Source organism: Zalophus californianus, chromosome 10 (genome assembly GCF_009762305.2).
Source record: "Zalophus californianus isolate mZalCal1 chromosome 10, mZalCal1.pri.v2, whole genome shotgun sequence".
NCBI classification, from domain to species: Eukaryota; Metazoa; Chordata; class Mammalia; order Carnivora; family Otariidae; genus Zalophus; species Zalophus californianus.
Genome location: NC_045604.1, coordinates 8,705,763 through 8,733,107, shown reverse-complemented (window position 1 = coordinate 8,733,107; position 27,345 = coordinate 8,705,763). Strand labels below are relative to the sequence as shown.

Sequence of the window (27,345 nt, the reverse complement as noted above, 5' to 3'; positions counted from 1 at the left end):
CTACATTTAAATGACAGGAGCGAAAGACTCTGATCTACTACACCATCATTCTTTCACTCTTGGATCTGAAGTACAATTTACTTATAGGACACTTTCTGGCTGCTTGTTAACAGGAACTGCAATTTATAACCTCGGAAATCTGTCCAGCATTCTTTGGAATAGTAAAACCATACATCTAAATCATATGAATTCTGGATCACTAAGAAGAATTTGCCAAAATGTCCTCCTGGCCCACTGAATCCAGAGATATATTCCTGATGGCCCACGGGGCTTTTCTCACTCCATGTGCCTTAGACAGCCACAGAGACTACTTGGCCAACTTTCCTGCTAATGTTTTAGAAAATGTGTCTCTCAATATATACCTGAGTAAAACTATTAATACCACACAGTAGCAAAGAAGAGGAAGAACCAGCCCTTTCCGGCACCAACACCAACACTCACACATACAAAAAAACACATACCAGCTCTTGTCAGATCTTCTCTTGTTAGATCCTTCTAGTTTTACCTACAATATTTAATAATGTTCCAAGATGGTTTTGAAATCTTTATCCTATATCCTATATCTAATAACAGTGATCAAATATCAGTATCAATATCAATAATTTTTCCTTTTCTGCCTTCCCACAGAATTTTGCAAATATTTATATTATATAGCACTTATTATGTACTAAAAAGATCTGATTATATGTTATACAAACTGCTGAGTTCCTTGAGAGCAAAGATAATGAATGTCTCATTCATGCTCAACACATAATAGATACATATTCAATATTTTGCAAATTAATTAATGAACCCACATTTGAATCCCAAGTACCTTACACAAATTGTTGGTACATATCAAGTACTCAGTAAATATACTAATTCCTATTACATAAACCCTTATTACTGGGGTCTGCACTTTGTGGTTCTCTCCCCCCCCACCCCAAATTAGTCACAAGTTTATTTTTTCCATCCACTGGTCTCCTCTCTAACATAGTCACCTATTTGCAATATAGCTGCTGCTACTGGTCATCAAGTTTATGACCACTAGACTGTGAGTTCTCTAAAGACAGAACTGAGTCTTTTCCATATTTTTCATCCTTTCCATACTACTAGTTAGAATATATTTTCTCCATCATATGGCTCAACACAGAGAAAGCATACAGCACGAAATAATGGCTCAATATGCTTTGTTGCCATGGTCACAGAGCACAGTCAACCTGTGACCCATGGAAACTGAACCTATGGTGTTGAATCAGTGGCTAGGATGCTCTTGCCCTCTGCCAACTGGCTGTAAGATGCCATCACCACCCCACTCTTCCCTGAATACCCATTCCTAGTCAGTCCTTCCCTTGGAACTTTAATTTCCTCTCCTCATATTTATATCAAATTGTCTCTTCTTCAGATACAAAAGTCTTTAAAATAGAACTTACCTCGCTTACTCTTATGTCAGAGGCCAGTAGCTACCCCATCTTTCTCCCCAAAGAAATGGGAGGCTTTCCATGAGGTGCAGTTACATGTATTTTAAGCTACAGAACTCTGCTATTTGTGCCTAAAGAAATGGACCCTATAATTAAAATATAAAATGTTACTCAAATATTTCAATATAACCTATTTTGTCTCGGAGTCTCAGGTAAGTGAACACTAATGTGTAAGGAAACACCCACACACACAACAGACACACACACACGCAGAGTTACTTCACAGATGCTGTAGCAGGAACTGTGTCCAATCCCAGAAAAAAGAGACGGCACTGTGCAACTTAAATGAAAAGGAAGAAAAAAGGCAAGAGGGGGGAAAAGTATAATCATCTAAACTTTTAAAGACAGCAATTTAAGCAAATTGCCGTATCTGCTTTTAGAAATGAAAGGGGAAGAAAAATGCTCATTTCTTTTCAAGTAAAATTGAGTAGGTCAATGGCTGTGACAATCCTCTCAATAACCACCAACAAAAGACCAGTTTGGGTGGTTAGGGAAGCTGCTCAATAGCAGGTATTCATTGAATCTTGGAATAATTTCACTTACCACAAGCTGTGCGAGAGAACCAAGCACTGTGTAGAACACAGACTGCTAGGTAACACATCAGCAGCTGAGGTGGAAAAATAAAACCCGCCACCAAATATTTCTTGAGCTTTATCATATGTGATTATTTACTCAAAAGGCAGGGAGCGGAATGTGGATCCCTCTTAAAGCACAGGAGCAGGTGAGGAGGTTTAAGGAGTACAAAGCACCTAGACGGAGTAGGCGTGAGTGTATGGCCGTGACTGACAGCAGGGGGACCCACGTTATTCAAGGTATGTTACCTTAGATGACAGAGCGGTAGTGGGTTTTTGAACTACGGCTTCTGGGGACCAATTTCCTGTATTGAAGAATTTATTAAGTACCTATGGTATGCATGACATTCGTAACCGGCATGGTTGAGTAGGAAGAGGAGAAAACATGCTCCCAGTCTGTAAGGGACCTCTACCAAAACTGATGTCACTAAAGAGACCAACCATCACCCCAGCTAGAGACAATGGAATACTTATAAAAATATTGTCCAAACCAGACGGCACTGCAGTAAAATTTACATAAATAATAGTTGAAGGAATGAGAAATGAGAGAGCCCTTTGGAAAAGATTTCCTGCCGAAGGTGAGACACGGGGCCAGGGAACACAATGCATAGCAGAACCCTGTTTTCATGCTTCCTTAAATAACTGCACAATTCAACTAGACCAATTAATAATTAAGACCTGTGGATTTTAGGAATGGGGGTTTTATTTTAATGTCACTTAATTTAATTTTAATTAATTAATAAGAGAGCATGTGGGTGGGGGAGAGGCAGAGGAAGAGGGAGAGAGAACTCCAAGCGTACTTTACACTGAGCACGGTGAGCCCGACGCGGGGCTCCCGGCTCCCTCTCACGACCGCAATATCATGCCCTGAGCAGAAATCAACAGTCGGATGCTCAACCAACTGAACCACCCAGTCGCCCCTTAAAGTTACTTAATTTTAAAAATGGAATAATTCAAACTATTCATCAGAGCATAAAGACAGCTTTATAGAACACAAGAAGTCCGTATCAACTGGCCTATTTCTATCACTGTAAGTAAAATCTCATCTAATTTTTCCTTTGTGGAAAAGATGGTATGGTCTTAAAAAGAGCTAGAGATATAACCACTTTGGAAAACAGTGTGGTAGTTCTTACAAAATTAAATATAAAGTTACTCTATGACTGAAGAGTATAAGTCCTGGGTGTTTACCTAAGAGAAGGGAAAATCTGTGTCACACAAAAATCTGTGCACAAATGCTCATGGTAGGTTTATTCATAAGAACCGCACACTGGAAATGATCCAAATGTCCATCAGTGGATGAATGGACAAACAAATTGTGGTATTTTCCCACAATGAAATCATGCTCAGCAACAAAAGGAATGCATTTCTGAGCCAAGCACAATGTGGGTGCATCTCAAAATACAATTTTTATAATTTTATATATAAGAAGCCTGACACAAAAGACTACATTCTATATAATTTCATTTATATGAAATTCTAGAAGAGAGAAACTATACCATAGTGACAGAAAGGTGATTGCCAGGGGCAGGGATGGTGTGTGTGGGGCGGCGGCGGGGGGGGGGGGGGGCGGGGAGAGCTGTAAAAGGGGCATGAGGCAACTTCTTGGGGCGACAGAAAAGTTCTCTATCTTAATTGAAGTGGTGATTGGGGGAGATCCACATATTTGTCAAAGCTCATCAAACTGTACACATAAAAGTGCATTTATTTATGTAAATTATAACTCAAGTTGATTAAAAATAAAAACTAAAGAAAAAAGAAGCAACATTCATACTTCAATACTGAAATACAGACTCTGACTTATTTCCTTAACTTCATCCTGCTTTATTTCTTGATTTAGGGGGCTGATCCACTCTACCTTTCGATACCACTAATGTCACATGTGATGCATGTCAATCTAACTTCAAGTAAACCATCATTCAGGGCCCTGAGAGCTTAAGAGGCCCAGGCTCATGGAAGGAGCTTTCCTCGGGGGGCTCTGCCATCGGGTGCAGAGAAAACACAGAGTGGCCACATTTCTCAGGGCTGCCCAAAGTCAAGGCCAGGGAGGTCCTGGGTCACAACTGTTGGGTAGAATCCATGTGGACACCTCCCTTTCTTCCTAGTCTCCTTGGATCTCGGTCAACAGCATTACCTCCCATTTCACCTCATATAGGCCCCTGAATACCTACAGGCTGTCCTTCCTAGGAGCTGAAAACTCACACGGGCATTCACACGGGATTCCATTCTCTGGTTTCCCCATATGAAGCTCTGGGCTTTGCCTCAAGAGGGACAGAAGGAAACCGGACACTGAGAAACACAATGTTTTCATCCTCTCTTCCCCCTGAGGGTCCAGCAAGCCTCTCTCCTCTCCTTCCCACTCTGCCTCACTGACTGTGTGTCTCTCTCCTCCATCTGTCCATCTTGTCTGCCTCATAATAGGTTGACTATTATTTTTCTGACTTTCGCTGCATTTCCTGGCTTGTGCCTTTGTTACAAACCTATGTCTTTTCTGGAGGATAATGCATATGTCATTGTTCCTCATGTGGCTTTTTCCCTTCTCTTTATTCGGGTAGCAGAGGAATGGATTCCTCTCAAAGAAGGAAGATGAAAGGGGGAATTAGATTGAGACGAGAGAGCGTGGAATGAGAGAGGAAGGTGTCAATTAAAAAAATGAACCCCACCGCATCCCCCTCTTGACAGGTGGGGTGAGTGGAGCTGACAGCCGTCGCATTAGCTGGCTTTGGTAGAACCCTCATGCCTCGTGGTCCCCCGAGCTCAAAAGGAGTGATTCCAGGCCTAGCGGACACACTCACACATTTTTACTTGGTGTTCCAACGCCTCCCCCGCAGCTATTTCTAATAATGGTAATTATAATGATTTGAGGCTTAAGCAGGGCAATTCCGGCCTGAAGGCAGATTGTAATGAAGTAGTCAGGGTGAAGGGAAGGGAGGGGGCAGCCGTGGAGGGGGCTGGATGGGGGCACTTTCAGGCCTTAAATAGCTTTGTCTAGTCAAGTACAACTGGGGCGGCCTCGTCCGTCGGGCCTGAAGTTGCGTCCCGCAGGACATTCAGAAACCTGGAGGATTGCTTACACCCACAGACAGGCCACGCTGACTCCTGGGCAAACCCAACAGCTCTGGTGTGTCGCCACTGTCCCTCCCTGCGGCCCATACCAGCCACTGCTCCCTGGGCTGTGGCTCGAAGCCCACCCGCTGTGCTCTGCCCAGCACCTCCCATTGCCCTCCCTGTAGATAACACTGTCCTAAGAGCCTTGGCCCGAATCCAATTACTGCTGATATACATCTTCTCTTGACTCCGAATGGCTCTTTCTGCCATTGAAGGATACCCCGGAATGTTGAAAACTTGTCCTGATTGCAGAGTTAACGGTCATGTGGTCCTCGGCTCTGACGGAATGGCCTTAGGGGGAGCCCTGATGGGCCTTCCCAGTCATCAGTGTTACCCCACCTCTCTGCTCTGCCCTTATTAAAGTCATTCGTTCTGAAAGCTAAATGAGTATGCTTCCTCTTCAAATGCTCGAAAACAATAGCAGGCAGCCGGGGATGGGATAGAACAATGCTGGCTTAATCACTATTCTCTTTCCTTCTCCCTCTTGCTCTTCAGCTTTGTTCACACTATCTGCGGTAAGGCCCTTACACACATCGCTGAGATTCCACACACATGGACATAAGCACACGCATATAGGCCTACGTGTGTCTATAATATTTACAGCAAATTTCCAAAGTGCAAAACCATATGCATACTATATATATGTGATAACATATAGAATTCAATCTCACTGTATCTAGATTATGCATATCTGTGCAGGTTTATTTTTGGCCTCTCTAAGCAATCAATAAATTCTTATGCTGTCAAGTGTTGAATGAGTACTTCTATCTAAATACTTCATTTTACAAAAGGAATATTTATCTTTTCAAATGATCATGGTGTTGCAAAGATGGAATATATTTATATTGTGATTGGAACAGAGGTGAGCCAAAGTTACGGTGTGTAGCTTGTGCAATATAATGTAAATAACTGCATAATACATACAATGAAACAAATTAAGCTTTTAAATTAAATTTTAACTGGAAATGAATACTTTTGTAATAGCATTAATGCATTACAGAAGCTTTTAGAATCTCTGTTTCACTTTTCACCTAGTATCTAGAGCTCTTGCTATCCAACTCGGAAAACAATGTCATGATATTATCTCTTTATTCCACGTTTCCTTACTTGAGAGATATTCCTAAAGTGACTGACTTCATTGGCAAAAAGGCAGCCCCGTGAATATTCCCACTCCAGGTCACAGCACCATCATATACAATTTCATCTTTCCATCCTTCGCCCTTTACAAGCTGTCTAGGCACCTAAGTAAACACTGCCACAAGAGAGAAAAAATGTTCAATGTGTCAAACTTTACTTATTACTCTTGGTAATGGTATATTATTAATTTTGTCCCACGATAATTCATTAGTACAGATAATTGAACACCATGTTATTCGCAGGGCCTACTACTGTGTGTGACATACAACAGGCATTCAAAAAGTGTTGGTTAAGTCAACCCCTTATATGATAGCCATATCATATAATGGGGAAAAGATACTCAACCCCTAAACTTCAAGAATCAGTACGTGGTGGATCATGGCAAACACATCATCTGATGGTGATGACTTGTAAAACAAAATCGCATTGAAAGAGAAATTCAAATCATGAAATTAATTATTCAGACAAGAAATAATAGGATGTATTTAAGTAATTTAGCACTGCAGTTTTTATATTTTCTGTATTTTAAACATGCAAATGAGTTGTCCGCTGACGTTGACTTTGGTCCATTATATACAAGAAATGCCTCCTTCAAACCATTACTGGTAATCGGGACCTATAATACTACACTTCTTACAACAAAATTCCAGGAAAAAATGAGAAAGGAGATAACTTCAACATACAGAGTACTGGCATCTGATGTATTAGCGCTGTACATAAAGTGCATGCCCATTGAAACGGCATACAACTGAATGTCCATTAAAATTATGATCTGCAAATGCATAGTGAAAAATACAAGCACACACATATAACGAATCCACACTTACACTGACAACACAGCAACACACAGTATGTGAGGACTTGCATGTAGTTTTTCTTTTCTAATTTATTGAAAAACTTAATTGGATGGGGGGGGGAAAAACTCCTTTCAATGTTTCTTCAGTCCCAAATTAAGGTTCCCTTTATGTTTAAGCAGTATCCTTCTGTCAATTTGAAGACGACCTTACTTATGTACAAGCAGGTTACTCTTTATAAACAGATGGTAGTACATATTCCAGTATTCTATTTCTACACCAACAATGCATCTTTTGGAATTTCACAATCAGAAAAGATCTTTGAACCTGACTTTGAAACGATTCTAAGGGAAATTCTGGGATTTTCTTAGATGACACGAAGACCTGCCTCACCACAATGGAAATATCCTCCTGTGTAAGAATAAAGGTGGCACTGGGAACAAAAAAGACTCTTGAAAGTTGCCCTGCTGGGTACCCAAAGATGCACATGACCCAGGGTTCCATTGTCCAGCAAGCAGGAGACACCACGGGATAATGCTGGCACTATATCTTTGTGGGATACAAGAGTCAATGAGACACATGGCCTAGCATCAGGGAGTTCTTAGTCTGCCTGGTGAGTCGCAAACACCCTGAGATCGAAGGGATCACCCCAAAAGTATGTAGAATGAAGTCCTTCTATAGTCCATCTGAGGTTGGAACTCTACGGGTCTGAGGGAGAAAGAGAAGCCCGTTAAAGGGGAACAAAATCATTCAGGAACATAAAAGCCAAGGGAGTACAGGTTCTGAGAAGAGGTCATGAAGAAAAGTGCTAAACACAGCCAAGACAGAAGTCCAATAAGATGACGATTGAAAGTTACACATTACATTCAAGCAGCTGTGGGGCTTTGGTGCCATTATCTAGAACAGTCTAAGGATGGAGGCAAAGGGAAACTGAAGCAGGCTGAGAAAGATTAGAGGGAGATTTCTGTCAGCAAGCATTTGAATGATATGAGGAAGGGAAAGACTATGTAGCTACAGAAAGACGGAACCACAGGAAGGTTCCCGTAACTTAGAAAGGACTTAAGAATGCCCACGAAGACGCAGAAGACAAACAGAGCCAAGGATAAAGCCAAGGACCAGAAGAGAGAGGAGACTAGCATACGGGGCACAGGTAGATGAATCACCTTCATATAAGAAGGGGAGTATCTCACGGAGGAAGGAGAAGAGGAAGGTAGAATATGGATATATTTGGAGACAACGTGGGGGGAGATTGAGGGATTTTGAGATTAAAGTGTTCCATTTCCTTCATGAAACAGAAAGCAATGTCATGTGCCAGGAAGTTAAGAAGGGCCCATGTTTTAACAGTCACTAGGGCAAACTCACTTCTCTCTAACTCATGGAAGCATTCACTGGCAGAGCCGAGAGCCCAGGTGAAGTTGGGGAACAGGTATTTGGGGTGGCACTAATCTCCCCTTTGTGTGATGAGGTACCTGCAGTAGGCTCAACCATTCCTCTAGCCATCCAGCACCACAGAACCAGGCCCATGTGTTAAGATGGGAAGGCAGGACTCAGAAAGAAATGGATGGCCTGGTGCTGATTTCCAGCCCCCTCTTTTATTTTTGCTCCAATGACCTGTGGTGAACATCTCCTGTTTGGCTCCTTCCCTAGGCTCACAAAGCCAGCGGGGTAATAACAGAAAAAGAAGACAAGGCTGGCTCCCACCTGCACTGGGAAGGCTGGTGCTCTGCACCTCTCTCTGCGGGTTGACCAGGCCCTCTCCCCAACATCATCCCTGTCCGTCGGGTTGCCCCGTGTGGAGGGAAGGGCCTGGTAGTTGACGCCCTGTGAGGGCCTAAGCGCTGACCCTTCCCGCACCTTTGGCCCTCCCATCCCACTGGCGAGGCTGGAAGGTCAGGAAGGTTTGTGGCAGCAGGGGCCCAGGCGCCATCCACAGACCTGCAGAGCGCACGCAGGCCGCCAAGCCGTGCTCACTCCTGTGGCAGACTTCATAAGGCTCCGCTCTTTGACTGGCGTTGAGTTTATGTGAAAGTAATTAACAGTAATTAATCCTTAATTACAGTAATTAGCCAAGTCGCAGTAAATTAAACCACATCTGGAGCAGATGAGGGCTTCCGAATGGGAGGCAAAGAGAGGCGACAATCGGGGAGATGCTGAATTCATCTGACAGCATCTGATTAAGCCTACCTGTTGCTGGCGGCCTCATTTGCATGTTGTTTTTGTTTGCATTTCCCAGTAACCCTTTCAACGGCTTTCATGGTGTGGACCTCTTGGTCCCTGCTTAACTACCAGTTAGGCAGCCCCGCTGCCATGAGGCCAGGGAGCCCCTTCCAATCCAGCAGGGCGGTTGGGTTTGCCAGGGCTTTATTTATATGTTTCCCCCCCTCCCTCGGAACAAACAAAAATATAAATAGCAGGGACCTCATCAAGTGACAGGCTGAAATCAGAGGGGAAGCCAAGCGAGATTTTTTTTTTTTTTTTTTTGGCTGATGAAAAGGGAAGATGATATGAGCCATTAACATGTCTGATGGGGGAAGGAAAGCAAAGAGTAGGAAGAAGGCAAAAGACACTTGCAAAAATAGGTCAAGTGGGTCACTGCTGGTAAAGACGTTTCTAGAGCCTACAGAGAGGGAGTCAGCCTCTAGAAGACCTACTGCCCATATATCAGAGACACAGACATATATGGACACACGCGTGCGCACACACGCACACACACACACACACACACATTGGCAAACACCCACCAGTCTTCCACGTTTCTGACCTCATTCTGATGAGTGCCACCCAGCCATGCATTACGTTTTTGTACGTTTAAGCAAAAGAGTACACTCAAAATCCTACCATCTAGAAATAGGTGTTGACAAATAGGAAAAGGAGAGAAAATATGGCAAAATATTGACATAAATGGTTGTTCCAGTTGCTTCTTTAACACCAAGGGGGCGGAGCCAGTTGAGTCCACTTGACTTTGTGCCCTACTGCCACTCAAGACTTGACCAAGCATAGGCAAAGCAGTACACTTTCTGCATAATGTATTTGGAGCCTGAACTGCCAGGTAGTTCAGATCCCAGTTCAGCTGCAGTAGGTAAAGTGAGGAGTACAACACGGGCCAGAGATGTCTTTCTTCAGTAAAACATTTCATGGGGAGATGGGGCTGAACCTTTTCCAAGAGGCAGGTGAGGGCTGAGGGGAAAGGTGAGAGGAGAGAATCACCTCTTTCCTCCAAATAGTACACCCAACTAGGTCATAAGACCCAGGTCTTCCCTCATCGATGCCATCAACTCTGGGACTAAACACTCAGGGTTAGGTTCATGGAGAAGAGCAAAACAAACTGGCGAGAAATGGGTTCACAGACTCCATGCTCTAGTCAGCTGATCGACCCGCCATCCTCACCCTTCTGCAAACCCAGCTCGGCCTCTGCTACCCTCCCAGAGTCTTATATGTGGCTTTAGATGTCCTGAAGCCCTCCGGGATGTATCCCCACAATACTAAAGAGCTGTTGCTTACCAGATGCGCAACATGAGGCAAGTCAGAAATGAAGTCTGTTTCTAAATGTGCAAAGTGAAGGGTACGGATGGTACCCACATCATCACGTTATGGACAGGATTAAATGAGGCAATGGATGTGAAGTGCTGGCCACAGATCTTGGTGCACAGGGAAAATCTGGGGATGGTTACTTCTTCCTTTATTTATTTATTTTTATTTCTTTTTTTGAGAGAGAGCACGTGCAAGCGGGGGGCGGGGAGGAGGGATTCGGGGAGAGGAAAAGGGAGAAGAGAATCCGAAGCATGCTCCACGCTCAGTGCAGAGCCCAATGTGGGGCTCAATCTCACGACACTGAGATCATGACCTGAGCTAAAATCAAGTCAGATGCTTAACCAACTGAGTCACCCAGGCACCCCACTTCTTTTATTCTTCTTCTTATTACCATCTGCCCTTTGCTTATTAAACTTATGTGAGAAGCAGCACAGACTCTTGAGCCAGACTGCCTGCCTACATTAACTAAATATGCGACTTATGAGCTGTGTGCCCTTAGGCAAGTTAGTTAACTTCTCTGGACCTTAGGTTCCCTAACTGTAAAAGAGGGATAATATTTATACCTGCTTCATCTGCTTCTTTAAAACAAATTGCCTAAAAAGCACTGAGAATCACCCCAAGCATATAGTAACTGCTATATAAATGCTGCCTATTATTATTAGTATTATTATTTATAATTACACACATATATAAAGCCATATATATATACACCTATAACACACACATACACATATATGCAATCCTTTGAAATCCCTACATCCATATTAAAAGGATTTACATGAACTCATGAGTCCCTAGAAAGCAGACCCAACCTATTGCAATCCTCACAGATGAAGACCCAAATATAAGTGCATGGACAGACGTCTTCAGTAGGACCTTGACCATTTCATCGTGACTGAATCTATCAATAGGACATCATTTAGGGAAAATCCACTTTGAATAACAAAGGTACTCTAATTATTTGAAGCAGACTGCCCAAAATGTATTTCCTACTTACTATAAGAATTCAATCACATATTTTAGTTTTGTTCTTTTAAACCTCTAAGGTCAGTTAACCCCATATTCCTGAATGCTGCCTCGAAAACTCTGCCTTAAAGAAGGCATGTTCCCCCCTTTATTCAGATGTCCTATCAAACGTACTACAAAGAGAAGCAGCCATTGCAAGCTGAGAAGAGAAGAGTATGAACGCCTAATACGGGGCTGAGGAGCCTACCAGCAGTAACCCTACAATTATCTTGTGGTTTCCTAGAAGTTATAATGAGCTGACCCATTTGGCGTATCAAATTCCTCCTGACTGGTTTTGCAGTTCTCACCCATGCAGAGACATGGCTCTGTGAAGAAAAATAACAGGCCATTTAAGCTGAAATATGTTGAAGTGGGTGGAGAGAATATTGGGAAAGAGATGCATCCTGCAGTTAAAAATTACTCAGTGACTCTCAACTGGTGTAAAGTTAAAAACCAGAGGCCCTGAGCAAAAAATATGCATTTTTGAGAAAACAAACAAATCTGTAGCAGAGAGAGGGTCCCTCCTTCTGTTGAGTGAAGTATGTTTAGTTAACATTAAAACCCGTACTTTCTGCATTTCCCCCAATTTCATTATTCAGGCCATGTCTAAATCCAGGATAGGTTATAATTCTGAATAATGGGCTATCTGCTGCCTATGGGGAAATGTTATAATGATAATAAATAATTTCTGAAAATTACGAATTCCTTCTATGCTTTTAGCTTCATTTTGGAAAACAAATAAATTATTGGTTTGCCCAAGAAATGGAAATACAGCATGTGGGCTCCTTGCTCACATCTCCAAGAACCACAGCCTGAAACGGTTCACCCATCTTAATGAGAGTCACACCCATCCTCACCAGAATGCGTAAGAATGAGCCATTTCCACTTTTCGTTCATTGGTTTCTCTTCTCATATCTTCCCAGAGGACAGAGGGAGGGCACAGATGCTGACAAATCCCACTAGGAAACATCAGCGAGGTAAGAGCCTCCCTCTCCAATGAGAGACAGACCACTTTTCCCACTTGCCCCTTACAGAGCTGTATTAACTGCTAACTTGGAAGTTGGAGCAAAATCCTCTGGGGCTCAAACGAAAAGAAGCCTATATACCTGCAACCAAATTCTAGCTACTGACAAAGGCCAAAAGCCCTCATGGCATGAGTGGCAGAGGCCCCCTCCTCACATGCCAAAGGAAAGTGGCCACGAGTCATCTCTGGTACACAGGACGGGACTGCTGGCTTTTGCTCCAAACCAACTCAAGACCTCACCACCACAGGACTGTGTGTGTAACCATCAATCTCTAAATCTCAGTAACAAAAATCAATAGCCACTGTGTGAGTGGATGCAGCAGGCCAGAAGACCCACCCAAGAACTCCCACCCTCTGATCCGAAGCACTAAATGAAGGTCATGTGTCCTGTTTACTTTGAAAAGTATGTGAGTTCTTGGGGCGCCGGGATAGCTCAGTTGGTTAAGTGTCTGCCTTTCGCTCAGGTATGATCCCAGGGTCGTGGGATCAAGCCCCACGTCAGGCTCCCTGCTCAGCAGGAGCCTGCTTCTCCCTCTCTGCTCTCCCTCCCTCCCCCTCTCTCTCTCAAATAAATAAATAAATAAAATCTTTAAAAATAAAAAAAAGTATGTTAGTTCTTGAAACGTGCACTTTATTAAAATGCCCGATGTCTGAATTGTATTGCTTTGAATTATAACCAAATGTAGTTTTATTAACATGACACAGGAAGTAGCAAATAAAACTGCACACGCCTTGTCCCTGACTTCTAGCATCTTCCAATTGAAACCAACAGAAATTGCAGATTTTCTGAGATTGTAAGACAGACGTTAAGTCCACACGTTAAATCCATAAATTAAATAAGTTAATTACTGAATTTTATTACATATTTGTCATGTGCATGCCAAGCGGGGAGTGCAGTCTCTCACTCAGGAGCTGCTAAAGGGTCAGAATATTTATCCCTAGGGGTCTGTAACTTAATAAAGCCTAAGCTTGGTGTTAGGCTTTAGCAAAACCGTAACACCATATTGCACTGCTTGAGCACCTGACCAAAATGATCAAAAAGAGTCACCAGAGGGAACCCAGAAAACTAAGGGGAAGGCTTTCCCCTGCATTACGGAAGCACAAGAGAGGCTCTTAGAAGCAGCCAAAGCCAGGATGGAAGAGGATCTCCAACTCTGCGCCCATCCGAAGGGAAGCCGATGAGTTCACTGCTCCCAAGACGGGTCTCAGTTCCCTCCTCTGCCAAAAATGCACCTGCCAGCGCAGCACAAATACTGCTATAAAGACATGAACTAAGGACCACCATGAAGAATTATTTCACCGTGGAGAGGCAAGGGCTGCTTTTACCAGCAAAGCATTATTTTGTCATTACAGGTTTTAGGAAGTACTTCTCTTCCTCAAAGACTTTTTTCTAAAGACCATTTTTATACTCCACAGACCTCTCATTTTATACCCAATAGACTTCAAACACAGTGCTAATTCAATGATGAAGTAAGTAGCCATGCTCACAATTTTATATAATTCCTGGATGTGCCTTCAACATACATCTATTCAGATACCCAGAGTGACTAGGGTTGGTTTTTGTTGGTTTTTTCTGTCTGTCTGTTTTTGTTTTTTTGGTTAATTCACTGGTTCCAGCCATATTCATGGCTGAACGCCACCTGGTTAATTAAACTGATCCTATGGCAATCTAGTTTAATCACTGTTTGCCTGGCTGAAATAACTGGGCTGGCAGGGTCACTGTCCAGGTATTCAGGGGACGTACAAGTAGATTCAGGAATCATGGTTCCCATTCTCTCTACACTAAGCCCATGGCAAAAAAAAAAGACCTCAGCTCTGCTAACTGTAATCAACATATTCAAATCAGAGAGATCCCATTCCCTGGAGGAGACAGCTAGGGGTTGACCACAATGTTTGTACGCAAAAACAGAGATCGCAAGTAAACACTGTGCATAAACTCCAATCATTCCGTAGCAGTCTCAAATGATTTTTCATCTTTAAAAAAAACAGGTTTAACTTTTAAGGCTAAAAGAGACATACAAGAACCCATGCAGTATAACACTTTTCCAGCAAGATGGCGTCCAATCACCCAGGGCAGTCAAAAATTTTCAACTGAACACAAGAGTAGGAAATTCCAGATGTCCTTAGGTGGTTACATTTCATTTCCAAATCCTAGGGTTGTCAAAGGCTCCCTCTACCAAATGAAAAGTAAGACAAAGCAAATCCCATCATGGTGCCAAGCACTCTAGATGTCTTGAGCAAGTCATTTTCATTCTCTATCTTGACTTTCTTACCAAAAGATGATGGATAGCAACTTTACAGTCAGGATTTACTTGTGTAGGCAAAGAGCTCTGAAGATAGGAATCCAATATTACAGGACCATTATTTTTGCCCCAAAATGAGTTCGTTATATGTTGGGCATCAGATGTTTCTGATTTGTGCCTCAGTCTGAGAGCGAGAGGCAGGCAATGGTTTAAGGATTGCTGGGAGCAAGCTAGAACTTTGATGTGTTTAGAGGGAGTCAGCCAGTCTGGCAAACCACCAGTGGCTGAAAAGTTACCTGTGGGAAAGCAGAAAGGTGCTGCAGAAGTTGAGGCCACGTGAGCAAAGGCCTGTTAGGGGAAGCACGCAGATCACGAGACGGTAAAGAGAACTGATGTTGTCTATGAGGCCCTGGGCACCCCTGGAGATTTCCCTCTGGTACAACTCCCTCCCGGTGTTTCTGGCTAAGTGTGTGAACACAGAGGCAGACCGAGCCAGCCTCTATGTGAGGGACAAATAAACATTCTGAAGACTCAAGACCGTGAAGTCAACTGAGCCTCAATACAACCCAAACCTTTGGGGGTTTATGCGTTATTAGTCTGTATCACGGCTTCCAATCATTTGTCCCTTTAGAACAAGAACTCTCAAAGACCTGACAAAGAGGAACAGACACTTGTGGTTCCCCATTTTGCTTCCTCACTCTCTGCAAGCCTCCACTGGGAAAAGGAGATGCCATGCTTAGGAGGCTGAAACACCAGAAGGGATTTTCTAATGAAAAGCGCAACCCAGAGATCCCTCCCTCACTAGAGTACCAGAGCATTTGTCTTTCAAAACTAAGGAGCAGTGCAGGCATCCCCTACAGATACAATGGAGGGATCCCAGTCAACGTCTGCAGAATGCAGGCACAATGCCCAGCAAGCGATGTCAACAGCACCCGTGATAAACAGAACCCCTGCCTCTTACACCTAGAGAGGCAAGAGAGACAAACGTCAGAGTAGCACGCAGGAAAGGTAGAGCCGTTTGGACCGGGGCAGACCAGTCCCCATCCCTGGATGAGGCCCTTGGGCTCCTGTCCCTCTGCTTTGCTGCTAAGCAATGGCACCAAGAATATCTTTTCAAGCTATTGCCAGGCCAAGGGCATCTGGGAGAAAAAAACCAAACAAGAGGCTAGATGGAAAACACATCATTGCTGCTGTCTAGGGGAAGTCATTCGCATTTGCTGTGTGTGTGTGTGTGTGTGTGTGTGTGTGCCTGTGTGTGCGTGTGTGTGTGCGTGCACGCGTGTGCCCACCCGCGCGCACATGCGCGTGCACTCATGAGACAGAAATACAAGGGACTGGATGCTCAGCAAAATGCCTAAATTTTTGGAGTTGATTTATGTCCTTGCGATCTGCACCAAAGAGTGAAGCTTCTGATGGAGCTTTCAACGGGACCCCGGCTACAAGGATACATAACCTGATAACGTCTGACAATCTCATTTCCGGTTGGAATAAGCTCCTTCCAGGGCCTGGGAAGGCTGAATTAAAACCCACTAAAATGCTTGGAGCTTCTGAGGTTAGTTCAAATTTTAGGCAAAAGTATTATCTTGTTTCCGGTAAACACACGTGTGCAGGTGGACAGACCAATGGGCTCACAGGGACCCCCAACCCATACGCCGACTGACACCATTTGGGGACAGAAGCTGAGCTCGGTAAACACTCCCCACACTTCAGCTCCTTCCAGGCTGTGGGTGCTGGCCCTTCTTCTCATCTGCATGGTTCAAATTAATTATACACTTTAATTTCATGAATTATTAATTTGATTCTGACTCGGCAGCTTATGATTATCCAGCGCTACAGACTATACAATTCCAGCTTCATTAAAACATCACCAGCTGCCTGAGAGACAGACATTAAATAGGGGAGAGCAATAATAAAATTAAGCTTCCGGCGCATAGCAACAGAGTCTTCTTCCTTAGCCGCAGGCAGGGCTCGGCTCTGCTGCCTGGCTGGCCCGAGCAGAAAGGAAAAAGTCCTTTCAGAGAAATCCACGCCCTTCTCTAGAATGTGCTTCTTGGCCTTCCCCCATGCACGCAACTTCAGATGGTCAGATGGCACGATGGGGAGGAGGGGGGTGTATTCATCTGTCGATCTCTCCCTCCAGCCCCTTCCTTTTGCCCGCCACCCACACAGGTCCCACGTTAACTCTTCAATCGCTGCCAATGCTCTGAGCGCAGCCGGGCTGGCCACCCCCCACCGCCTGCCCGCCTAGCAGGCAGAGCTGCACAGAAGCCTCGAAGGAGTCAGCCAAAGATACTGCTCTGCCCTAAGTCTCTCTTCCCTCTCTTTGGCTCTTTGTATAGTCTATAGTCTGTAGGATGACTGGAAAGGGATGGGGTTTTAGTTGCAACGCCGTAATATGCCCAATCCAGCCAGTCACTGCACCATTCACAGACTGCATGTGCGTAATGCCTTATCTAGGGGCCTGGTGCACATCAAGGACTCGGTGCAAATTCCTGATCCATGTTCATACAATGAGAGAAATGAGGTCAGACTCTCTCAATTTCCCAGCAATGCTGACTTCTTCACCTTCATGTGCGAGATGGACTGTTCTTCCAAACCTTATGGTGCCAAGCCCGGGTTGATAACCCTTTCCCAGAAATTCTGTGCTTCCTATTAACAGGGAGCATTAGAAAATCACATGCATATCACTCAACAAGGTCACTGCCATAGGTTTTAGCTGTAACCTCCCGGAAAAACCCTACGCGGTTACTCCTCAAAGAGAAGTCCTGGGTTGACGGTATACCCTTCTTCAAAGAATGCAGGAAACCCCTGGCTGCTAAGACAATGCCCCAGCTCAGCCAGCATTCTGGAAGTAGGGGAGAAAGAGAAAGAGGGAGAGATCCAAGCCCCCCCCCGCTTTTTTTTCCTTCTACCTCATCTACAAAAAGCCCAGTTAAGAATGCAGAATCCTCTGTGGATTAATATACTCCTTCAAATAAATAAAACCACAGCACTTCCCCCAGCAACTTTGTGGCAAAACAATTTGTAGAAGGAAAAGGTTGGAATTTAGACATTCCATTTAGCTGCTTCAGGAATCTAAGGACCTCGAACCTTGTGGGATTTGAAATCGATGGAATTAATTAAGGGAGATGCCCAGCACTCTCCACTAAGTAATCAGCAGGTACAGTAGACCTGAAAGTCTATAAAGAAAAATGGAACAGGATGACATTGAAGGAGGCAGTAAGGATTAAAAAATGAGCATCCAAGTGGGAAAGGCACACGCCCATTGATCCCGGCATAAGAGATTAAGGCTTCAGTGAGCGGCAAGAAGATCCTCTAGCAGAAATGGTTACAGACCATGAGCATAAGCCCTGCAGATATGTATAATCAGTGACAGCCAGGCATCACCACACAGGGGACCACCTGCCAGGGAGCCTAGAGCTGAGGGTCAGTCCAGGGGTAAAATGTAAAACTGGACTTAAGGCATTAGTACTTGATAGGATAGTGTACCACTTGATACCAGGTCGTATCGTATTTATTGTCTATTTCCTTGACTATCATGGAAGCTCCATGAGGACAAGGGTTTGTCTGTTCCATTGATATTGTATCCCTAGTGCCTAGAATATAGCCTGTCACGGGGTGCCTGGGTGGCTCGGTCAGTTAAGTGTCTGCCTTCGGCTCAGGTCACAATCCCGGAGTCCCCAGATCGAGCCCCACATCAGGCTCCCTGCTCAGCGGGGAGCCTGTTTCTCCCTCTGCCATTTACCCCGCTCGTGCTCTCTCCCAAATAAATAAAATCTTAAAAAAAAAATACAGCCTGTCACAAAAATATGCTCCATAAAGTCTCGTTAAATGAACGGATATATGAACAAATAAATAAAACATTCTAAGTGAACATATGCACCCTGGCTAATCCCTGGGTGGGGCTCCCCATGTCCCTACAACAGCCAGGTAGAGAAGGGGGAACCACAGGTGAGCTACTAATGAGAAATTAAACACAGCTGACCCGTGAGCAACACAGGTTTGAACTGCACAGGTCCACACACACACAGGTTTTTTACATTTTTTTTCCTATTTATGATTTTCTGAATAACGCTTCAATTCACTTAATCGTAAGAATGCAGCGTACAATACATACAACATACAAAGTATGTGTTCATCAACTACTGATGTTATCAGTAAGGTTTCGGGTCAGTAGGCTATTACGTTTTGGGGGAGTCAAAAGTTCTACGTGGATTTTCAACTGTGCAGGGGCCTAGTGCCCCTAATCCCTATGCAGCTCAAGGGTCAACTGCAAAACGCTCCGCCTTCATACCTGGGGAACATTTGCGAACCTTTAGTAAATGGCTCTTTCATGCCAATGACAGCAAATGGAAAAGTGAGGGAACCCAGATAAATGTGTTGGAAGGTGTTCCACAACGGGAAACAACCGTGCTCTCCTAGCAGAGCGCCGTAGCTCAAAGAATTCAATTGTTTTGGCTTTTAAGTCATTATGCTTCTACCACCATTCTCTCCCAATCCTGTACGAAGCAAAAAAAAAAAAAAAAAAAAAAACCACCGCCACCAAACACCGCCACCCAACTTTACAGATGGAGTCATAGACTTGAAGCAGTGCCCTAAAGAGATTTCTGGCCGCACTGAGAATCAGGGAGAAAGTCTTAAAAGACCCTCTCGCTCCCAACTTCATAGCCATCCCAGTCAAATACCTGCTCCAGGGCCCAGGGTGGAGAAGAGCAGTGAGTCCCATATTCCCTGGTGCCCAGCTGACCTTTCTTTTTTTTTTTTAAGATTTATTTATTTATTTTGAGAGAGTGAGAATGAGAGAGAGAGAGAGAGAGAGAGAGAGTACATGAGACGGGGGAGGGTTAGAGGGACCTTTCTACCACAAAGCACGACCAGAAAAAGCCCGCTGCATGCCAATGCCAAGAGGCAAATTCCAGAAATAGGTATAGACAGTCTGCCGTGCACCTGAGAATGCTTGCAGACTCCTGGGATTGGAAGAAGCCTTTCCAGACACCCACAGCTGCCCTAGTTCGCTTGGCCATCTCCTCACTGGTCCAGGGAAGTAGAAGACGATGGCTTCCTAAGATAGCCTGACCTTCTTTTGGAAGAAAAGACCCCCTCCCCTTTCCCAAGAAGATTCCCCTAAAATTCATCTTTTGTTACAACACAGGTACGACCACTGTTGAGTATCCTTCCAAAAGGATGCCAGAGAAGCCCTAAGCCCACCGCGGCTCCCCTGGAGGGGCAGCACCTTCCCTGGACAAGAGATCGCCAAGCCAAACGAGCAATATTCCACCGGGCATCTCTGTTACCGTAACAGGGGTCTCACCACACACCAGCCCCAATACCACTTGTGCTTCCCGCTGAGGAAGACGACGAGTTGGGTCTGGGGGAAGGGGGAGCTCAAGCTTCAGTGCTGTTTCTCCGTGTGAGCCCCAGGTCTGGGCCCTGGCAGAAGGCATCCTTGAGGGGCTCCTGTTTGTGTCAGCAGATATTAGATTGGAAGGAGTAGCTCTAGTGTCTGTGACATCCTCCAAAGAAAGTTAGAAGGCCCCAGGGCTCAGCTGCCTTTGTGGCCAGAACTATCCTGCAGGGAGTGGAATGGCGACTTTCACTACAGAGTACAGGAGTCTCTCAGAGGGGTCAGCACGTTCACATAGGGATCCTTGGCACAGTGGGAGCCTGAACACACAGTAAAAGATCCAGTGGTTTCTGCCATCTAGGAGTTGAAAATCCAGACAGACTAAAGTTTCCCATGAGCCCAGATATCTAAAAATTGCCTGCTGGCACTGGACCCACAGGACTGTTAAAAAAAAAAAGAAAAGAAAAAGAAAATTAAAATATGCAGAACAATGAAGGAAGGATTTTCTGAAACAGAAAACACAATCTTTCATTGTTTGCCCTGCCTTTATAATAAAAACACAGTGTTGGACCTGTTTGGACACGGGGACTTTCCGGTTTCCATGGGAGGCTGGACATTTTGCATTCAATACAAATCAGTTGCTCAAAATCAGAATCAATTGTCATAAAATGTAGGGAAGTGTTTTCCCATGGGGCAAGCATTTGTGGTACAACTGGAAATGTTCAACTTGATTATAATGCTTCACGAAAAGGTCAGCATGGGATTTCAGAGCTCTACCTTGAGGATGTTGGCTGTGTTTGCGGGCAGGGTGAACTGGGGAGAGACGGTCTGCCCAGGCTAGCATGCCCACATCACTCTGATCACATGTCCCAGGGCCAGCAGCCGACCGTGTGCTTCAGAAAACAAATAAACACATGCGTACACATGCACACGCACACACACATCTGGACACATGCATACCCCTATGTACTTTCAGGAGCCAAAGCACTTCCAAATGCGAAGACAGAAGGAGTGGGCCACCACTGGCATGCTCGTTGTACAGGACAAGAACAATGTTACTATAAAACACTGGACCTCCGTTCCGTGAGACATGGCACCAAATCACCCGGGCATCATTTGTGCATTTCACGAATGCACAGGTCTGGGCCTCCCCACATCCTGAGACTCTGATCCAGGACAGGTACAATTTTCACAAGGTCTCCGGGTAATTCTAATACACACCGTACAGCTACTCCCTGGTTTTCCTGTAAATACTCTATTTACAACTCCAATGAACAGCCTAAAGCTTGCAGATACTCAGGCCAAGTGAAAATGGCTAGCACTCCCAGATGTCCAGGTTCTGGTCGAATGTTCGTCACGGAATCGCATTGCGTTTGGATTCAGGGCTACATATGTGACATCTTAGTGCAGACATCAAACCATTAGCTTCCCAACCTTCCCTCTCCCAGGATGAGGTACAGATGGAAGAATTTCCCCTAACCCCACCTCCGATTTAAACCTGCATGAGAGGGAGGGCAGAGAAAAATGGCTCAGCGTGGTGTCGCTTGTTCAGGAAGGCCACCACCCTGCCTGTTTTTGCCTCTCGCACACCAGCATGCCTGTGCGGGTCTCCTTTGCAGCTCGTGGTAGCCCCCAGCTCGTTCAGTTTATCAGATCTGACGGGGTCACTGGCCGGGAGCAAGGCTGAGAGTAGAATTCTGAAACACTTTCGTTATCAACCAAAAGGTTGTCATTCGGCCAGTTCCTGAGGGTCAGCCCCTCCTCTTTCAGTAAATCCAAGTGCGAGTCCACGCCAAGGGAGTGGGGGTTGACCACAGAGACTGGGAACACAGGACTACAGGCTTGGTTTCAAAAAGACCTAACCTCTGTCTCCATTGCAATTGACATTTTTACACTTCAACCTCTGAAATTCTGAAACAGACTGCTCTCTCCAAACGAGTCCTTGCCACAAAGAGAAGAGCATGTGGCTGTCTCCACCCTCTTTCTATAAAGTCCAGATGATCAGAGAAGTCAAAAGCATGGCGGGGTCTCTGGCAAGCGCCAGCCAGGTAACCCCTGTCATCAGCTTTGATTCTACAGAGTAGCAGAGGTGGGCTTAGCTCATCCCCGATGCCTGAGCGATTCAAGGTTTGGCTGCTTGAGTGCTCCTAAGTCAATGTCAAATGGACACTCATCAGGTGATGACAACTAGAACCTACACAATCATTTTCAAGACCAAGTGTGTCACCCAAATCCTAAATACTCCTGGTTGTCAAATATTCCTCTTAGACTCAAACGTATCAGAGTTAGTCCTACAGAAGCAGCACCCAAAATGATGAAGGTCACCACATCTTGACCTCTCCGAGTTCCCAAATGGGATCCAACTGGGAGTTTCAATGGGCAGCAGCTGATTTTCACCCCAAGCACAGCTGTCTTTATGGGGGTTAAGGGTGACATCCTTTTGCAGAAAACAATCTGGATTCTCCAAAATTACCTCGAACACGCTACAAGGCCAACACAAGATATTTTTTTCTTTTTCTGTTTTTTTAAAGATTTTATTTATTTATTTGACAGAGAAAGAGAGAGCACAAGCAGGGGGAGTGGGAGAGAGGGAAGCAGACTCCCTGCTGAGCAAGGAGCCCGATGCGGGACTCGATCCCAGGACCCTGGGATCATGACCTGAGCCGAAGGCAGATGCTTAACCGACTGAGCCACCCAGGCGCCCTGCAAGATATTTTTCTAATCTCTAAGTTTAGAGTAAAGAAAAAAAAAAAAAAAGGCAAAACATGCTGTTAATGGCAAGTTCACATTTTTGTTAAAGTCTTGTAGCTCAGAAATCAGATTTAACGCCATGACTTAAGTATTATGCATCCTTGGGCAAAGTTTTTAACTATTATGAACAATTCAGAACTATTTGGGGAAGGGGGATACTGTTACCTATCTTGATATTTTTTTGAGGATTAAATAAAACAATACATATGGTGTCTGACACATAATAAGTGCTAAATAGATTGCTTACATGTTAAGTCATCTTCATTCTGATTCTTAATGGAGATTAATCTTCTCCTAAGGTTATACTAGGCACTGTTCGTGATGGACAAGAACTGGAGAGGAGCAGGTATTATTAATTCCAACTTAGTGCTCTGAAACCACAGTCTCCCCCTAGTGGAAGCCTATTAATTTTGTTTGTTTTTGAGCTGATGGGCTCAGCCAAGGCACACCTGTTTCCAGGCAGGGCTCAATGAAATAAATGCTTCATTTTGTTTCTCCGTCAGAAACGGGGCCCTAGTCCATGTAGGGGATATGTCTAGAGAGCATTTGTTCTAACTTTCTGGAGCCAACACACACCTGCCCAAGTAGCTGGGATGATGTACTCCCACTATCCTGAGCTACTAAGACGGTCCCAGCTGCTGCTGGAAGTGTTTTTAGATGCATTATTTATTTGAACACCTGCCTGACAGAGCTCAGTGCTGGAAGGGAGGTGCCACCAGGACACCCAAGGATTCCTTCCCAATATGGCTGCTTTCGCTGGTCTGGATTCATCCTGTGGCCATGAACGGCCTTCCTCTTCCCCGAGCCTGGTTCTGACTGCACCACAAACCAGGTGGATAAAAGTCTTTGAAGAAACACATCCCATGTCCTGGCCTTAAACAGAGGCTCTCAAGAAACCTAGAGCCAAAGCCATGCCTGTGCAGGTCAGATCTAGAGCATCCTCCCCTGGCAGCTATGAACACGTCCATCACCCTCAGCTGTCTTTCCCACGGTGGCACACCCCTAACCAGTGCTATGTCCTTCAGTTTTTACCAGAAGGGAAACTGAGATATAGCAAGAGTTGCTACAAAATGGTCACCCTCTTTCCCATCTTTCTGCCTTTATTTATTTGGTTCGTCTCAAATGCAAGGCCCATTCCTCCACCTTCTGCTGACTTCCATCCTACCCATTTTTCAACTCAGAGCCCCAGCTCCCTTCCCCACCACCACTATCCTGCAACTTAACCATTCTCCACCTCCAAAACCCAGTATCATCTGTATCGTAATATTTCATATTTTAACTCTGTTCCACACGGAGCTGTCACGCCGACGGTGTCTTTAGGTTTTCGAAGAAAGGAATTGTGTCTGTTTTGTCTTTTCTTTCTTTTCCTCTTTAACTGTTTGTATCTCAGTAGCAGGCATGTACCAGGTGCTGAATGTCAGTCTGAAGACTGCCTGAAAGCCCCTCGCGAAGCCACACGGGGACCCACCATGATAAACGTGTTTACAGGAAAAATTCTTGCCACCGGCGCTTAGGGTGGGTTCACCGGGTCATGCTTCCTCTGCACATCTTGCCTTGGGCCAAATTGCCTAATTTTTCAAAATTTAGTCTTCCTATTCCGTTCAAGGGGGTAAGGATCTTATTATTTATGTAACTCACAGGCATCTTAAGGGACTGAATGGTTAAGGAAGGTTCTAAGATGCCGGAATGGATGATGGTGCCTCTCGGGCAGGGCACAGCTGCCTGGCATAGACGAGCGATCCGTGTGTTCAGAGGCCCACGCAGAAAAGCGTACTCCTTGGCGGTCGCCACACACACCGTCTTCATCTGATTTGAAAACATCTTGTTGGCATAATTCAGAAGCAGAATGTCTTTATATTTAATGACCCAAATATGCCAGTCACGTGCCTCGGAAAAGCAAGTTCGATTCAACAAAACTGCGATTTTGTTATCACCCACCCCCCACCCCCGCCCCCCAAGTAACCCCTCTGCCTTGCATTCTGACCCTCTGAACGGCTGCCTTGGGAAGCCCAGGTGGACCATCAGCCTTTGTGCATAGTCCTCTCAGGGCGAGGAGGAGAGAAGCCTGGGATACAAAGGGCCCTGGTGGTGGGAGGTAAGGTCCAAAGATAAAGGTTTTTAACTGACTGACAGAATGCATGCTTTGAGGGGAAAAGTGTATCCTGGCCAGGATTTCTGAGTCAGGGGAATCAACTCAGATAATTCACAGACTTGCAATCCAGCTTCTCGCTTCCAAGGCGTGGGCTTGGGAAGCCAAAGCAGACCTACCTACATTTAACTCATCCATGTACCAAGTACCTACTTGGATCCAGGTGTCATTTAGACACTAGGAAACAGCAGGAAGCAAGTTAAAGAAGGTCCCTTCCACCACCGGGAAAAATGGAAAGAAGGTTCTTGGACAACTAAGAAGGTGCGGGACCCTGGCTACTGAGAACCTCAAAGTCAACTGACCCTCAGGAGCATGGGATTCGTGAACAACCAACCACAAGGCAAACAAACAACAAGATTCCCTGATTACAATCAGGCCGCTGCAGTCCTGAGAGGTCTTCTGTCGGAACTGCCAAAGACCTCATCACCGTTTTTCACCGTTCCTCCTGAAAGAGATTTAAGAAGTGAATGGCTGGGAATGTGCGCCCAACTTAGAAAAATCATCTAACGAAAGAGTCATCACTCGAGAAGTCCAATTAAAAGTCATATTCACTCATTCAAATATTCTGGAGTCAACACCTATTGAGCAGGTCTACATGCAGAGGTGGCTGCCTTGGGAAAGGCGGAGATGGATGGCACAGTCCCAGCTCTTGAGGAACTTAAAAGTCAATTGGGGAATTAACGATCCTCATTTTATAGATGAGTACACAGTGGCATGGGCAATCAAGGGATTTGTTTTAAATTCTTCATCCCACAACTAAATCATCCTATAAAGTCATCATAAAGATGAAAAAGTGCTGAACTAGAAGGCAGGATCTCCTCCTCATCCCTAGTTGGAGCCCCCCCCCCGCCCCGCCCCCGCCACGTTCACAATCACAGGACAGGTCCAGTCCCCTCTCTGGGGCTTCAATTTCCTCATCTACACAAGGAGGTGGTTCTTTAGAGTGGGTCCCTCCAGCTCTAAGATTCCATGACTCTAATACTTATGACCAATAACGTTTGGTGGTTAGAACTAAAGGATTCAATCTCTTGACAGATTTTAGTGAGAATTATTACTCCGCTCACTTAAAGTCCTACCGAAAGGAATATGGAAGCCATTCCATTCCATGGGCACTCTCGTATTTTTTCTTAGAAGACGCTCAGCCCTAAGTGGGATTCTCTTCTGTGGACTTTCTAGCTGGTATTCTGCCATCTTAGCAACAGTGGCAAAGAAAGCTGGAGCCCTTCCCTACACCTCCCTGCAGCCCCTGCTAATTGCCTGTAACACAGGGTAATAAGTGTTTGCAAGAGCTATGTTGCTCCCTGTAAGAATCACTGCTCCAAAGATAATGTAACCAGTCTATGTGCGATGTGACCAATGGGGACGTGGACTACGTGTAAAGAACTCTTAATTAAAGGTCTAGTAGACAAGTGAGAGGGCTGAACTGGATCATATGTAAGGTCTCTTCCAGATTTAGATTTTTAGATCATATTACTATGAATTCGGTGACGATAATGTAAAAGATTCCTTTATACTGAACTCACCAGGGACTCTGAAACATTAACCCAAATCATTTAAATTCCATTTATGGGTACTAACCTCCAAAAAGGAGAATAAGAATTGGTGTAGAAAAACCTCTGTTTGGATTTTTAAGAAACAGACTGTTGAATAAGTTCATGACATTCCCAACCCTCCCCAGAGATTTTTCTCTCAACTTGGGGGACGTCCCCTAAATTGCCAATCAGCCATTTTGCACCACGTGAGCTGTAAAACCATATATATGGAGATCTAAATGACAGAAAGATTGGATTTGTTTATATTTAATTTTCCCCTTCCTGCCCCCACATATTTGTCCTTAACACCCGTATTTTTTTGGTTGTAGAGGCACAGGTGGTTCTCATTTCAGGCTGTATGAACGGGTCCTGCTATTCAGAGATTAATGAATAAAGGGAGCCTTGTAAATAGATTTGCATGATAATGGTAATAATGCTCTCTGCTGCCTTCTGTGCTTACTTCAATCTGTGTGCCCCTGAACACGCCTCCCTCCCCCACGCACGGGTTTCCCCCCTTGCCCCTCTTTCCCACCACCTGACTCTACTCGCTCAGTCTCAGGCAGACAAAAGTGAGTCGGGAACCGGGCAGCTGCAGAGAGAGCAGGGAGAGGACAGGAAGAAAGGGGAGAAGAGAGACGGAGACAGACAGACAGAAGCAGAGTAGAGAGCAAAATGCCTCCTGCTCTTTAGGATAGCGA

General features: G+C 44.8%; 1 protein-coding gene across 3 annotated transcripts in view; it reads right to left on the bottom strand.

Moving 5' to 3' along the window:
• Positions 1-27,345, bottom strand: part of PBX1 (PBX homeobox 1) — a 279,973-nt gene that overhangs the window by 108,356 nt on the left and 144,272 nt on the right. The window contains exon 1 of one of the 3 annotated variants that reach the window (XM_027610703.2): positions 9,253-9,292. The exons of the other annotated variants lie outside the window; for them this stretch is intronic. Coding sequence (XP_027466504.1) covers positions 9,253-9,277 — 25 coding nt within the window. The 5' untranslated portion in view covers positions 9,278-9,292. Of the gene's footprint in view, positions 1-9,252; positions 9,293-27,345 lie in introns of those variants that run through there. 3 annotated transcript variants of the gene reach the window in all.